Genomic DNA, 13,562 nt, shown 5'->3' with positions numbered 1-13,562 from the left:
AGGTTTGTGCGGGGTGTGGCCGCGGAAGACCACGCCCTACTCCCCCGCCCCACACCTGACTGCCACCGGAAGTCACGCCGGACGGAACGTTTTTTTGTGGAGACACTGTGGCAACCGGCGGTGACTCCTAGGAGACAGCGGGGGCAACGGGAGAGCGGGGACAGGGACCGGGTAAAAATGCTAAACCCCAAGCTCAAACGCACAGAACTGGATGGTTCATAGCATTTGGAGGAAACGCGACGGAACCTCAGGGCGCCTTTAACTGTCCCCGTGGAGTTGGCTGGGTCTTCAAAAGCTCCGAGCAGAAAAGGGAGGTGGCAAAAGGTCTTGGGGGGGGTCCGAGTCCCCGCCTCGAGGATGGGGACATTGTGAGGCGGCGGCACTGGAAGGCCCGGGAACATCTTTCTACACCGCAGACCGTTTTCGGGGGGCGGGGCGGGGTCTTCGTTCTTCTCTGCGCGCGGGAATTTAGACCGGACCCTTGGCTGCCGGAAGTGGGCGTACCCGGAAGTGCTCATACGGAAGCCGGCGGGGCCGCGCGCGCCCCCTCACCATGGCGACGGCGGGCGTCCCGCAGCGCTTCTGCCGCTGCGCCTGCTTCTGCTCCGAGAACTTGTACGTGGCGCGCTACGGGCTGCACGTGCGTTTCCGGGGCGAGCAGCAGCTGCGCGCGGACTACGGCCCCGTGAGTGGCCTCCATCGGCTCCGCAGAGGAAGGCGCGGGAGGGCTGGCGGAGGAGGGACCCTTGTCCCCGCGGTCGCTGGCTTTGCCCGCGTGCTCACATCTGACTGCAGCAGTGGCTTGCCCTCTCGGTGCCCCAGTTTTCTCCCCTTAACTGGGGATAAGCGTAACTCCCTAGTGAGGCTGTCGAGAGGGTGAACTAACATATGTGCTTAGGGCAGGGCCTGGCTCAGGGAACCCCGCTCTGGACTTAGCGCTCATCGTATTTCATCCTCACGGTGGTCCCCTGCGGTCCGGGCTCTCATCTCCATTTTAGGAGGGGAAACTGAGACTCAAGAGATGTTAAGTGACTTGCCCAGGGTCATGTAGTCGGGTGCATTGACCTTTCTGCTCCTAGATCCTGCGCAGCCGAGGCTGTGTCACCCCCAAGGACTTCCAGCAGCTGTTAGAAGAGGTAACACTCACCACCCTCCAACGCCCCTACACACCCGGCCTAGACCTTCCATTTTAGATTTGTGTCGGCGGCTTGAAGGGGTGTCCCAGCCTCAGGCCTGCCAGTCCCAGATCACCGAAGGGCTCCTTAAACCCTCCTTTCCCCCTTCCTGTGCCCACTCACTGTAGCAGCCGGGGCCTGGCACCAGAAAAGGAGAAAGAGGGCGGGCTGCCAAGTTGCCTTACTTCATGCTCTTTTGAGATGAAAAAAATGGGCTCAACAAGGGGAGTCCGTTGCTCAAGGTTTCACAGCCCCTGGGGTTGAGGTCCTGCCAGGGCTGCCAGGCTCCCTCCGACCCTGCTTCCCTTGCCACCAGGGCTGCTCCCCATCTCACCCCTCCTCCCTCACCTGGGGGTTAATGGTGGGAAGCTTCCCGGGAGAGCCCTCTGCTGGGACTTTGTTCCCCTCCCTGCATGGCCCCAGCTGGCTGAGGGGCATCGCAGGGCTGTCATAGCCCAGAGTGGGCTGGGCCCCCTTCTGGAAGGAGTCCCCTTTAGCTAATAGCGTGGCACCCGCAATCAACCCTATCAGAGTCGGGGGCATAGGAAGACTTGGCTCCCGGCCTGGGCCCTGCTCTGGCCTTCCTGAGCCTCAGTTTCCTCATCTGTACAATGGCCTCGAGGGGATGAGAGGCCCTGACCTGGTAACCAGGCCCTGTGCCACCCCAGCTGGAGCAGGAGGTGGAGCGGCGGAAGCGCCTAGGGCAGGAGTCAGCTGCCAGGAAAGCCCTCATCGCCAGCTCCTACCACCCGGCTCGGCCTGAAATCTACAACTCACTGCAGGTACCCAGCAGGGGCAGGTTACTGGGAGGAGGAGGTATCCAGGCTGGGGAGGCTGCCTGCCCCACAGTGGGTGTGTGTTCTCTCCCCCAGGATGTGGCTCTGGCCCCCGAGTTTCTGGCCGCAGCTGAGTACAGCGCATTGCCAGGTGCAGACCTCAAGGGCCTCCTCCAGCGGCTGGAGACGGTGTCGGGTGAGGTCTTGGCCCCATGACCTGGCAGGACTAGGGGGTGGGAGGCTGGGGTCCCCTCTGTCCATTATGTGTGCCTCCAAAAATCAAACCAGCAGGGGCTGGAAGGCACAGGAGCAGGGCATCTATGTCCATCCATGCACTCACCCAAGAGACACAGCTGTTCAGTGTCTTGTCAGGCATGAACCAGTTGGGGTGACTGAAGAGCTTAAGGAAGGGATAGTTGAGAGTGTGGGCTGAGCTAAAAGGATCAGCAAGGGAGGTGAAGGACCCTAGCAGGGCCAGCAATAGAGGGGAGCGTTCCCGTCTCTGCACTGGAAGGAGTGGGCAAGATGAAGTTTCTTGACGCTGCCGGGACCTGGAGCTGTGGGAGGGGCTGCCAGACAACCGGCAGGAGCACACAGCCCCGCCAGACTCCAAAATGCCCCGTCTCTCTTTCTGCCCTCCACCTCCTGCTGGGGCCTCCCCTGGCTAAACCCAGCAGAAGTCCTAGGCCAGGGAGCCTTAATCTGTCTTGGTTTCCTCCTTTGTGAAATGGGAACGATAATACCACCCATCTCGAAAGGTGCCGTGATGATCGGGTGAGAGGCTGGAGCGTGGTATGTGTCCAGAATTCTCCGGGTCTTCCGGTTACTGTTATCCTGGGTCTGGGGGATACGGTGGGGGGACAGAGGTAAAAGCCACGCCCCTCCGGGCACCTGCATCCTGTGGGGGCGCAGGGTAGAACGAGACTCCCCTTCCAGGCTGGGAGGGGACTCATTGCCATCTACTCCAGAGCAGCCGAAACTGTAAGGAGGCTGTTTGGGTGGGGCTGGGGCTGCTTGTGAGTTGGCCCAAACGTGTGTGTCTGCCAAGAATGTCCCCGTTTCCATTCTGAGCCGCGCCTCCCCCCACCAGCGCCCTACAAAAAAGCAGCCCCCCTCAGCCTTCCTTGTGGGGAACAGAAACTCCAAGAAACCTCTGAGTTGGGGTGCAGACTTTGGCGGTTCACTGGGGGGAGGGGTGCAGAGAGAGCCCGAGCAGGCTCTGTCCTGGCCTGGCTCTGCGGCTGGCCTGCTGGGTGTCCTTGGGCTAATCCCTCCCCATCTCAGCGCCTCATCAGAACTCACATTTGAGTCTGAAGGCTAGACCGTGGCACCCCTGGAAGCAGGATGAGGGGCTCCAGGGATGAGTGTGTGTGTGGCGGGGGGAGGGGGGTGTGTGAATTGGAGAATAGAACCCCCCCCCCCCCGGGCTGTGCATACCATGCATATTTAATCCTCATAATGGCCCCGAGAGGGGTGTAGAGTTATCCCCATTATACAGATGAGGAAACTGAGGCTGGGGAAGTGAAAAGGCATGCCCAGGCTCACACAGCTCGGGGAGATTGAAGCGCAGCCCGAAGCTCCTGGCCGACAGACTGTCCTCCCTGCAGAGGAGAAGCGGATCTACCGGATGCCGGTGTTCACGGCGCCGTTCTGCCAGGCGCTGCTGGAGGAGCTGGAGCACTTCGAGCAGTCGGACATGCCCAAGGGAAGACCCAACACCATGAACAACTATGGGGTGGGTGCGGCTCAGCCAGGCGGGCTGAGGAGGCAGGGACACATGGGTCTGGGGAGACTGACCTGCAGCGCTATGGACCAGCTGTGTAGCCCTCTCTGTTCCTTCGTCTCTCCGTCTGTAAAATGAAAATCACAGGATTATGAAGTTAAACAACTCAAGGGTCACCCCAGGGACCCAGGGTGGGGCCCCACCAGCTTCCCGGCTGATCCCTCCCCATCTCGGGGCCTCATTGGAACCCCCCTTCCAGGTGCTGCTCCATGAGCTGGGCCTGGACGAGCCGCTGGTGACGCCGCTGCGGGAGCGCTTCCTCCAGCCACTGATGGCCCTCCTTTACCCAGACTGTGGCGGAGGCTGGCTCGACAGCCACCGAGCCTTCGTGGTCAAGTATGCACCAGGCCAGGACCGGGAGCTGGGCTGCCACTATGACAACGCCGAGCTGACCATCAACGTGTCCCTGGGCAAGGTCTTCACCGGGGGCGCCCTATACTTCGGGGGCCTCTTCCAGGTGAGTGTGTGTGACCCCCGGGGCAGGGCCTGGGGTAGTTGCGAGGGCCCAGGCCTGACCCCAGCTGTCCGCAGGCGCCTTCGGCCCTGGCCAGCCCCCTGGAGGTGGAGCACGTGGTGGGCCAGGGTGTGCTGCATCGGGGCGGCCAGCTGCACGGGGCCCGGCCCCTGGGCACGGGCGAGCGATGGAACCTCATCGTCTGGCTCCGGGCCTCCGCTGTGCGCAACCGCCTCTGCCCCATGTGCTGCCGCAAGCCCGACCTGGTGGACGACGAGGGCTTCGGTGACGGCTTCACCCGGGAGGAGCCCCCCACAGTGGACGTGTGTGTGATGACTTGAGCCTGGTGGGGACCTGTGTCGGGGGTGGCGTGACGGCAGAGGGCTCTGCCACCTCGGCTTGGGTTGGGCAGGGCAGAAATAAAGTCCCTGTAGCCCTTGGCACTTCTTGGTTCAAAAGGACAAGCAGGCTCTGGGTCCTTCTTTCTGCAGGTGGGCTGGCTTAGAACCGGAGATGGGGGTTCCTGCTTATCGATGGAGCGCCCTCAGGAGGAGGGAGTCCACGGAGCAGGACAAGGCAGGAAGGAGCTGGGCCGAGGGGCAGGTTCAGATGCATCTAAAGTAAACTCAGGCCCATCCCCTGGGAGCTCTGGAGCGTGAATCCACCAGTTTGCCCCAGCATCGGTGATTGGCTACAGGCTGTGTTGGGAGAGGGCATGGCGGGGGGGAGGGGATGTGTGTGAATAAGTTCCCAGATGTCCGACTCCAGCACAGGTGGCTCCCAGTGGAACGTCCAGGTGTAGCTGTCAGCATCTGGCTCGACAGCTGGGGTGAGTGCCGTCTATAAAGGGAATTTGGGTGGGTCACCTGTAGCATCTCGTAGATGGTGTGGAGGGGTTAAGAGCCTGGCCAGACTGTCTGGGTTCAAATTCTGATTCTGCCACTTCCAGCCCTGTGACTGGGTGAGCCCCTTGACCTCTTTGTGCCTCTGTTTCCTCATCTGGAAAGTGCCTATGTCTTAGAGCTGTTGTGAGAGTCAAATGATACATAAGCTTTATAAAGTGCTTTATAACAGCCCCCTGCGTTCGCTGGTGTCGTTATTGAAGGGCTGGCCCCCACATTGGGTGAGGAGAGCAGCTGTGCACACGGGCGGCACATCTGGAAACCAGGCATCTCCATATGGAAATCCTGAGTTCTGGCTTCCCTGGGAAGGTGGGAAGGTCTGGAGACGCCAGACGTGCACCCCTCAGAGGGGTCCCTTCCTCATTCACTGCCATGATCTCTGGCCCCATGTAGACATTTGAGTTGACCCTCTCCACATGGGGACGTTGGAGAAAGACCAGGGCGCCTCAGCCCTGGAGCTCACGGCCTGATGGAGTGGACAGGCGGGCAGGCAACCCAGGTTGGGAAGCGAGCGCAGGGGGGTCTCTATCTCTGCGGGGGGCCCTGGAAGGGCAATCTTGGAAGAGGGCACAACTGCAGCAAAGGGCCTGCGAGCTCGGGGGGTGGCGCCAGGCCGCAGAGCACGTCTCTCGGCCGGGAGCTGCGGGAGCAGACACGGCCTCGCACCGGCCTGGGGGTGAAACCTGGGCTCCGGCTCGCCTCTGAAACGGAGGTGGGCGCGCCAGATTCCCGTTTCCCAAGATGCCCCAGAGACGGAACTAAAGGAGGCACAGCCCCGCTTCGCAGCCGGACGGCCTCTCGGAGCACCGACCCGGCCGGAAGTCGCCTCGCCGCCACCGCTTCCTCACACAAGCGCGTGGTGCAGGGGCTGGGCCTGGTGGTCAATTGAGGAGGGAACGGGCCACCCCGGGGACCTTCCTTAAGGCGGAGGGCGGGAGGGTGCGGGTCGGCGCGCTTGAAGACGGGTTCCGAACGCACCTGGCGGGTGAGGGTCGCGGCCGTTCCCAGGGACGCCGGAGCCGCCTGCGCAGGCGTGGAGCCTCCCGGCGAGGGCGGGCCCTTAAAGGGGCCGCGGCGGCGGACCCGGCGTCCCCTGCGGGTAGTGGGTGGTTGAGGATCGTGAGGTGGCTGCGGGGTGGCTCCCATCCCTGCCCCGGGGCGGGAATCGGGGAGGGGCCCCGAGGACCTGGGCGCCCAGTCTGCGGGCTGAGAGCCTCCGATTGACCGCGCCTCCCCGTCTGCAGAGCGCGGCGCTATGGCTCCCGTCGGCTCTCGCCAGCGCTCGAGGAGTCGCAGCCGCTCGCGGGGCCGAGGGTCGGAAAAGAGAAGGAAGAAGAGCAGCAAGGACGCCCGGGGGAGCTGTTCGGCTTCTAGGTCCCACGGCCGCAAGGCCAGCACCACCTCCTCGGGGGCGGAGGGTGAGGCCGCGGGGCGTGGGCAGGTCAGCTGGGCGGGCTTCCTGCGGACGGTTGCAGGGCAGTCGCGGGGGGCGGTGGTCAGAGGGGTGCAGAGCACAGCGTGGGCGTCGGGACTGATCGACACCCCGGGCCCAGGGGCAGGGCCGGCCCCTTGAGCGTGCATCGCTGCGTGCGAGCGCGGAGGCCTGCTGTCCGTGCAGCGGGGCCTGAGCTGGGGGTTTGGCCGCCCTGCACCTGGTCAGCCGGTGCCGCCCTCCCGGGAGAGCGCTGGTCCCTGCAGGAGGCCTCGCTCTTCTGTCCAGAGCAAGGGGGCAGGTTTACTCCCCTCCCGGCCTTCCAGCCTCACCTTCTCCCCGCATCACAGAGAGAAGCAAACACCAGGCCCGGAGGAGACGGCGTTCCAGCTCCTCCTCCTCCTCTTCCAGTTCTTCCAGCTCCTCGTCCTCCTCGTCCTCCTCGTCCTCCTCCTCTTCCTCCAGCCACGGCCGGAAGAAGTGGGGGAAGCACAAGGACAAGAAGAGGAAGAAGAAGAAGAAGAGGAAGAAGAAGCTGAAGAAGAAAGGCAAGGAGAAGGCGGAGGCGCAGCCGCCGGAGGCTCTACCAGGCCCCTCGCTGGACCAGTGGCACCGACCTGCCGGGGAGGAGGAGGACGGCCCAGGTACCGTGCTGCGGGGCGTGCGGGACCAGGAGGGTCCCCGCCCAGCGGCCGTCCCCCACCTCCCTGCCGTCTCCCCTCCCAGTGCTGACGGATGAGCAGAAATCGCGCATCCAGGCCATGAAGCCCATGACCAAGGAGGAGTGGGACGCGCGGCAGAGCGTCATCCGCAAGGTGGTGGACCCGGAGACCGGCCGCACCAGGTGGGGAGTGGGCACGAGGCCCAGCCCCCGGCCCGCACTTGCAGGAGGAGGGGTGGTGGCTGCTATGAAAAGGCCGAGGATGGGAAAGTCACGTGTTGCTGGACTCCTGAGGCCATTCCTCCCCCCCAAGCAGCTGCAGGGGCTGGAAGGGCCTTCGCGAGGGTCATCGGAGAGCCATTCTCGGCTGATCCGGTGGCAGGTGGCAGAGCCCACCCGGCCACCTGTATCCCTGTCCCGAGGGTGGGAGAGACGGAGGGCTGGGGCTTGTTCCGGTGCTCTGGGTCAGAGGCTCAGCCTGCTCCCCTCCTCCCCCAGGCTCATTAAGGGAGATGGCGAGGTCTTAGAGGAAATCGTAACCAAGGAACGGCACCGGGAGATCAACAAGGTGGGTGTCGCCCCTCCGCCCAGGGCTCAGCCTCTGCTCTGTTTGTGACACGCCCCCTCCTGTGTGCTCTCTCACCTAGCAAGCCACCCGAGGGGACGGCCTGGCCTTCCAGATGCGAGCGGGGCTGTTGCCCTGAGGGCCAGCTGACCAAGGTCTGTGGGCGGTGTTGGTGGCCTGACGGGGTGGGCAGCAGGAGGCCACATGGGTGCTGTCTGTCCTCTCCTGTGGACCGGCCTCTGCTCTCAGATGCAGGGATGGAGGACGGGGTCACTGTCCTACTCAGCTCCCTCCTGAAAGAGCACAGCTCCCCGGTATTAAACGTCCCCTGGCTGAGACCTCATGCGCAGTTGTTGTTTCTTGTGCTGAGAGGGAGGGAAGGGTGCTGCCGACTGCAGGGGCCAACAGGGCTGCAGGGAAAGCCGGGTGTGCCTGGTGGTCGTGCGCTCCTCCTCAGTGAGCCCGCCTAGAACCGCCCCACCCCAGCCGCATCCCAAACCCAGAGACTTGGCTCGCTGACCCGATGCCCTCAGGCTGGGAGGGAGACTGCTGCCCTTGTGTGTTCGGTCCGAAGGTGACAACAGCCAGGAGTCCCTGTGCTGGGCCGGGCGGTCCAGTGCTCCCATGGGTGCAGCTGGCACTGTGTGCGGGACAGGCCGTGCCCCCCCCCCCCCCCCCCAGCTATGCTGCTCTGGTGGCTGGTGCAGTAACGAGACCCAGAAGGAAGCCTTTGAGCTTTTTAATTTGTGTGACAGACAATGGCACTGTATACAGAGCACACTCAGGCCCGATGGTGCAGGGACAGCAAGGGTGGGGGGTGCGGGGGAGTCAGGACACGGCTCACACATGGCCTGGACAGACAGACAGACAGACAGACGGGAGGGGGCTGAGACGTAGAGACCAACGTGGCTGGCGGGTGGGCAGCTCGGACAGAGTTGGGCGGGCTGTGGGTCTCTGCTGACTCCCTCTTTGAAGATCCAGAAGGCAGGTGGGGCGGGGTGGGCTGGGGTGGGGCTAAGGCGGCTACCCTAACAGGCCCGGGTGGGGGGCAGTCAGCAAGGCCCGCCTCACCCTTTGGTAATGACGAGTCAGGCCTGAGCCCTGCAGCTCAGCACCCGACGCTGTAAACATTTTTGGTATTTTTTAAAGGACTCTGCCCTCCCTCTCGTAGTTTCTGAAAAACTGGTGCTTCCTCAAGGAGACTGTGCCTGAAAGAATGGTGAGGAGGCAGGAAGCACACCTGGGCACAGAAGAGAAGTCGGCAGGGAGGCCGGGCTGCCCGTCTCGCCATCTATGGCTAAGGAGAGGCCCGGGGCTATTGCTGTTGTCCTTGGCATGGCTGGCGGCTGGGCAGGAAGTTGGGGAGCGCAGAGCTGTGGGGGGCTGCCCGCTGGGAGAGGCCAGCCCCCTGCCCACACGGCCTCCCCCGGCCAGGAGCCTCAGCCTTTATTGCAGGCGGGCCGAGCTCTTCCAGGTGCTTCTCCGATGGCTAGTCATCCAGGCGTGGGCCCGACGGGCCAGGTGGGGCCAGTAGAGGCGGCGGCACTGGCCACAGGGCCCCTCGCGGGGCTGATTGTCGGCCGAGCAATTCCCCGCTGGGGAGCAGGGGGGTCAGATATTGCACTTCCAACTGCAACAGTTACATTAGGACTCGGTCTATAAAATAATCGTTGCTTTATACATAAGGCCCAAAACAACAACAAAAAAGCTACATCTTAAATACGAATAAACTGAAGGTCCCATCCCTCCAGACACTTTTCTCTACACAAAATAAATAGCTTTCCCTGTGTAGCCCCCCCTCGCAGAACACCCCCCCTCGCGGAACATTTACACGACCCTTTGGCTGTACATATCTACACACGGGGAGATGGGAACGGCGGGCGGGGCACCTCCGCACCCCAGCCCGTGAGGCCCCGAGGCCGTATCCAGGTTGGCAGCAGCTTCTCAGATATGGAGCCCCGGGCTGGACGGCGGGGAGGTCAGGCAGGCTCCCCGGCCTTGAAGAAGGTGGAGGAGCCGCAGAGGGCACCCCCACGCTGGAGCCGAGCGCCACAGCTGAGATCACATCGGGCCTGGGGCGGGAGGGCTGGCGCGCAGACCTGGCAGGACAGCCCGGTCTGGACCAGGCAGGACGGGAAGCCGTAGCTGCCTGCCCTCAAGCGCACGACAGGAGTTGTGGCTTCTCAGACTCGGCATCGGAGCGGAACTGGCATTAAGAAAAACCTAAGTGTGTGCCCCACCCACCCAAGTAGAAATTCAGTGGGGTCAGGTGGGGCAGGAGCCCACAGCCCTCTGCAGGGGCAGGAGGCTGGGCCTGGGACCCAGAGCCGGGCTGGACTCCCTCACAGTGCTGGGTGTTCCCACGTGGATGGGCTGCGCTTGGTACTGAAAGAGTTAAGAAAGGGAAGCAGCCCAGGATTGCTCATTTAAAAAAACCTCGTAGAAATCAGATCGGAGAAGTAGAAAGGTGTAGAAACATGGGCGGGCGGGCCGGGCCGAGGAGAGGCAGCCAGGCTGGGCCAGGGCTGTGCCCAGAGCCGGCGACGATGCCAGGCCCACGGCCTCCCTGGGCTCCAGGCGGAGCTGCAGAAATTAAGATATGGCCTTTCTCTCCTGCTTGCACAGGGATTTGCTGCCCTGGGGCCTTCCGTGTGGCACGAGGTCCTGGATCCGCAAAAGTTGATTTTTCAGGCGGGTGAACGCGTCTGTAGCCACAGGAGGGGATGATGGGTCTCTGCTTTCAGAAATCAGTGCAAAACCAGTGAGGTTGGAGAGTTAACTGGCATCAACAAGCAGCAGCTGCGACCCGGTAGGAGGGGATGTGGGGTCAGGGCAAGCTAGTGGCCGGGGAGGTGGCAGGCGGGCCCAGGCCGTTGTCCCGGAGAACCTTCCAGGCTGGCCCACGTGGGGGGTCCTGGTCCCTCTGTCGTCTTGGGGCTGGCCGTCCTGCCAGCTTCCAACGGGAACCCCTGGAGACCCCAGGACGCGTGGGAGGGCTGTGTGGCACGGCCGGTGTCCTCTGCTGGGCCCTGGGACAAGTCTGTCCCCAGCCGACGCCTGTGCCCAGGCCAGGCCTCCTGGTGGGCTGGCCGCCTGGCCTAGCACCATGGAGACCACAGCACCTCACTCAGGGCGCCCTACTTGGGGCCCGCGGCGGCCCCTGGCTCGAGCCGGCCGGCCATGGTTCGGCCCCAGCAGCCAGCCGCCACGCTCATGCTGCGCTGGCCCCGCTGCTCGCCGTCCGGCTGGCTCTGCGTCCGCTCGTGCCTGAGGCCGGGCCCACTGGGCTGGGCTGAGATGGTGCGGAGCAGGTGGTTCCGGGAGCGCAGGAAGTCGCCCTGGCCGGGCAGGCCGAAGCTGCCCTTGCGCAGCGCCATGCGGGTGGCCGTGTTGCGGGCCGGCCGCGCCCGGTGGTTATACTTGAGCTGGGCCAGGTGGGCCGCGTAGCCGTCTGTGATGAACTGCAGGGGAGGGGCAGTGAGGTGGCGGCTGTCACAGGGCAGGGCTCTCGTGGCTGCCCGCCTGTGCTGCCCACCACGCTCTGCCCACTCACCTGGCACTGCTGCTGCAGCTTCTTGGTGGGCCGGCCCACGATGTAGATCTGCATGGGGGACAGGCTGATGGAGCTGTAGACCACCACGTCCTTGGTGGAGCCGTAGGCCGCATGCGCGCGCAGGTGCAGCTATGGGCGAGACCGGTGTGGGCCCGGGAACAGGCATGACCTTCCACCCCCACCCCACCCCACCCCTTCTGCCCAGGACCCACCTCGGAGATGAGTAGCTTCAGGAAGTTGGCCTTGTGCCGCAGCGGGTCGTGCACCAGGCCGTCACAGAAGGACACCACGCCGTGGGGGAAGTTGTGCTGGGCCAGCCACGCCACCACCCGCTGCTTCTGCATGTCGGGCCGGCCCGTCACATAGATGATGAGGTAGCCCAGGTCCTGCCAGTGCCTGGGGGTGAGGGGCAGGCCTGGGTGTTCCACAGCCACCCCGACCACCTTCCTGGGCCGCCCGTCACCTTGCCCAGCCAGCCCCTACTTGGGCCACAGAAGAGGGCATCTCTGGCCCGGCTCCAACAGTAACAGTAGCAACAACGTGGTGGCGGCCCTTGTGTAGCACCCACAGCCTAAGCCACACCATCCCACAGTGCGCCCGGTCTTGTGAGGACCACTTTCCAGGGAGGGGACTGAAGCATCAACATCAAGAGGTCAAATGAGCCCTAGCTGGTGTGGCTCAGTGGATAGAGCGTCGGCCTGCGGACTGAAGGGTCCCATGTTTGATTCCGGTCAAGGGCATGTGCCCAGGTTGCAGGCTCGATCCCTAGTGGCAGGCATGTAGGAGGCAGCCAATCAATGATTCTCTCATCATTGATGTTTCTATTTCTCTCCCTCTCCCTTCCTCTCTGAAATTAATAAAAGTATATATATATATATTTGGTATAGCAAAGGTGGAAATTTATTGAAGAATAGATACAGACTCCCACGTGGGGAGAGGGAAGTCTACAAAATGAACTCCCAGGTAGGGAGGGGAAAAGGGTCCCCAATAAAAGTATATTTTTTAAAAAATGAGGTCAAATGAAGCCGGGCTGGTGTGGCTCAGTAGTTGAGCGTTGACCTATGAACCAGGTGGTCACGGTTCCTGGTCAGGGCACCTACCCAGGTTGCGGGCTTGATCCCCAGGGTGGGGCATGCAGGAGGCTGCCAATCAATAATTCTCTCTCATAATTGATGTTTCTATCCCCTTCTCCTTTCCTCTCTAAAATCAATTTTAAAAAAAATTTTAAAAAAGAGGTCAAGTGAAGGTCACACAGCTAGTAAGCGGTGGTGCTATCTTCAAGTTCCCTGCCAAATGTCCCCTCCTCTGGCACCCGGGCCCACCCACCACGCCCCTTGGGACCACTCACCGCACCACGTCCACGGCCCCGGCCCGCACTTTGGGGTCACTGCCCATGATGGACACGCTGGCGGCAAAGGAGCCATCGATACTGAAGACCACGAACTCCGTGCCCCGGGGCAGCACCGTGATGTAGCTGTCGGCAAACGTGTGGTCTCCCCTGGGGGGGGGGGGGGGGGGCGCTCATCAGCACTCACCAGCGCCCCTTCCTCTGTCCCCGAGGAGGCCACCCGCCCGCCTGCCGTCCCATGAGGCGCATACCTGACCACCATCTTCACGGGGTAGACGCCCACGCCCAGGCGGTGAGTCTCGGGGATGGTGTAGGACACGCGCCCGCTGCTGTTGGTCACCAGCGTGTCCAGGTACAGCCACTCGCCCGAGGGCGGCTGCGTCATGATGTGCACGTCCACCTGGAGCCGGGCAGGCTGGTCACGAGTGGGCCGTGCCCCTGGCCTCCCACCCCCACCCCCGACCACAGGGAGGCAGGCAGGCATGGGCTCCCGCCGTCTCCCCGTGTCCTCACCTTCTCCCCCGTCAGGGTGACCATGTCCAGGGGCCCGTACATGAACCGGCCCGTCAGAACCTGGGGGCCGTCCTCGTTGGCCACTGCGTCATTGATCCGGTGGTTGGCTGTCACATTCTGGGAAGGGGAGGGGGAGGCTGGGTCAGGGTGGGGGATGGAGGGGCGGTGGGGGTCTCCTGGGCTCAGCTCAGGCCTCCTGTGGGCCTGTGGGGGGAGCTGGGCCGTGCCGGGAGCCCGTCCATCCTTGCTGTTTCAAGGGACCTGGCATATATGGCATACTGTTCTTAATATGTTTGCTCACCTTCTTGGCACTATGTGTTTTAACCAAGGTCACCTCTCTGAGAAAGGTTGTTTCCCCAGGTAGGGATTTTCCCCTGAAGTTAGGGAGGGAATAAAAGCC

General features: G+C 63.0%; 3 protein-coding genes across 15 annotated transcripts in view; 2 read left to right on the top strand and 1 right to left on the bottom strand.

Annotated features, from left to right (window-relative positions):
- The first annotated feature begins 452 nt into the window (after nt 1-452).
- Nucleotides 453-5,263, top strand: OGFOD2 (2-oxoglutarate and iron dependent oxygenase domain containing 2). Of its 2 annotated transcripts, XM_036354076.1 has the most exons (8): nt 453-685; nt 1,080-1,136; nt 1,844-1,957; nt 2,048-2,147; nt 3,559-3,686; nt 3,934-4,191; nt 4,266-4,513; nt 4,680-5,263. In XM_036354076.1, the coding sequence occupies exons 1-8, from the start codon at nt 554-556 to the stop codon at nt 4,810-4,812; spliced, it is 1,170 nt and encodes a 389-aa protein (XP_036209969.1). In that variant the 5' UTR covers nt 453-553; the 3' UTR covers nt 4,813-5,263. The 2 variants fall into 2 exon arrangements, with proteins under 2 accessions (XP_036209969.1, XP_036209970.1); XM_036354077.1 differs by lacking the exon at nt 4,680-5,263 and having other exon boundaries at nt 456-685; nt 4,266-4,649.
- Nucleotides 5,264-5,805: 542 nt separating this feature from the next.
- ARL6IP4 (ADP ribosylation factor like GTPase 6 interacting protein 4) lies at nt 5,806-8,091 on the top strand. Of its 3 annotated transcripts, none has more exons than XM_036353622.1 (6): nt 5,806-5,949; nt 6,335-6,508; nt 6,873-7,166; nt 7,249-7,366; nt 7,682-7,751; nt 7,831-8,091. In XM_036353622.1, the coding sequence occupies exons 2-6, from the start codon at nt 6,346-6,348 to the stop codon at nt 7,885-7,887; spliced, it is 702 nt and encodes a 233-aa protein (XP_036209515.1). In that variant the 5' UTR covers nt 5,806-5,949; nt 6,335-6,345; the 3' UTR covers nt 7,888-8,091. The 3 variants fall into 3 exon arrangements, with proteins under 3 accessions (XP_036209515.1, XP_036209514.1, XP_036209516.1); XM_036353621.1 differs by having other exon boundaries at nt 5,940-6,075; XM_036353623.1 differs by lacking the exon at nt 5,806-5,949 and adding an exon at nt 6,143-6,214.
- A 380-nt stretch (nt 8,092-8,471) lies between these two features.
- The window catches only part of PITPNM2 (phosphatidylinositol transfer protein membrane associated 2), a 102,940-nt gene continuing 97,849 nt past the window's right edge, over nt 8,472-13,562 (bottom strand). For all 10 annotated transcript variants that reach the window (XM_036353609.1, XM_036353611.1, XM_036353616.1 and 7 more), the window contains 6 exons: nt 13,163-13,279; nt 12,901-13,049; nt 12,650-12,799; nt 11,514-11,697; nt 11,302-11,430; nt 8,472-11,209 (listed from right to left, as the gene is read on the bottom strand). In XM_036353609.1, the coding sequence (XP_036209502.1) occupies nt 10,886-11,209; nt 11,302-11,430; nt 11,514-11,697; nt 12,650-12,799; nt 12,901-13,049; nt 13,163-13,279 (1,053 nt within the window). In that variant the 3' untranslated portion in view covers nt 8,472-10,885. The remainder of the gene's footprint in view (nt 11,210-11,301; nt 11,431-11,513; nt 11,698-12,649; nt 12,800-12,900; nt 13,050-13,162; nt 13,280-13,562) is intronic.

Source organism: Myotis myotis, unplaced genomic scaffold, assembly GCF_014108235.1.
Source record: "Myotis myotis isolate mMyoMyo1 unplaced genomic scaffold, mMyoMyo1.p scaffold_m19_p_20, whole genome shotgun sequence".
Taxonomy (NCBI): Eukaryota; Metazoa; Chordata; class Mammalia; order Chiroptera; family Vespertilionidae; genus Myotis; species Myotis myotis.
This window is presented reverse-complemented; position numbering and strand designations above follow the sequence as displayed.

Coding starts and splice junctions, on each gene's coding strand:
- OGFOD2 (XM_036354076.1), top strand. CDS start 554: ATGGCGACGGCGGGCGTCCCGCAGCGCTTCTGCCGCTGCGCCTGCTTC. Junction 1,958..2,047: donor AAATCTACAACTCACTGCAG/GTACCCAGCAGG, acceptor TCTCTCCCCCAG/GATGTGGCTCTGGCCCCCGA. Junction 2,148..3,558: donor GCGGCTGGAGACGGTGTCGG/GTGAGGTCTTGG, acceptor TCCTCCCTGCAG/AGGAGAAGCGGATCTACCGG.
- ARL6IP4 (XM_036353622.1), top strand. CDS start 6,346: ATGGCTCCCGTCGGCTCTCGCCAGCGCTCGAGGAGTCGCAGCCGCTCG. Junction 6,509..6,872: donor CACCTCCTCGGGGGCGGAGG/GTGAGGCCGCGG, acceptor CCCGCATCACAG/AGAGAAGCAAACACCAGGCC. Junction 7,367..7,681: donor CCGGAGACCGGCCGCACCAG/GTGGGGAGTGGG, acceptor CTCCTCCCCCAG/GCTCATTAAGGGAGATGGCG.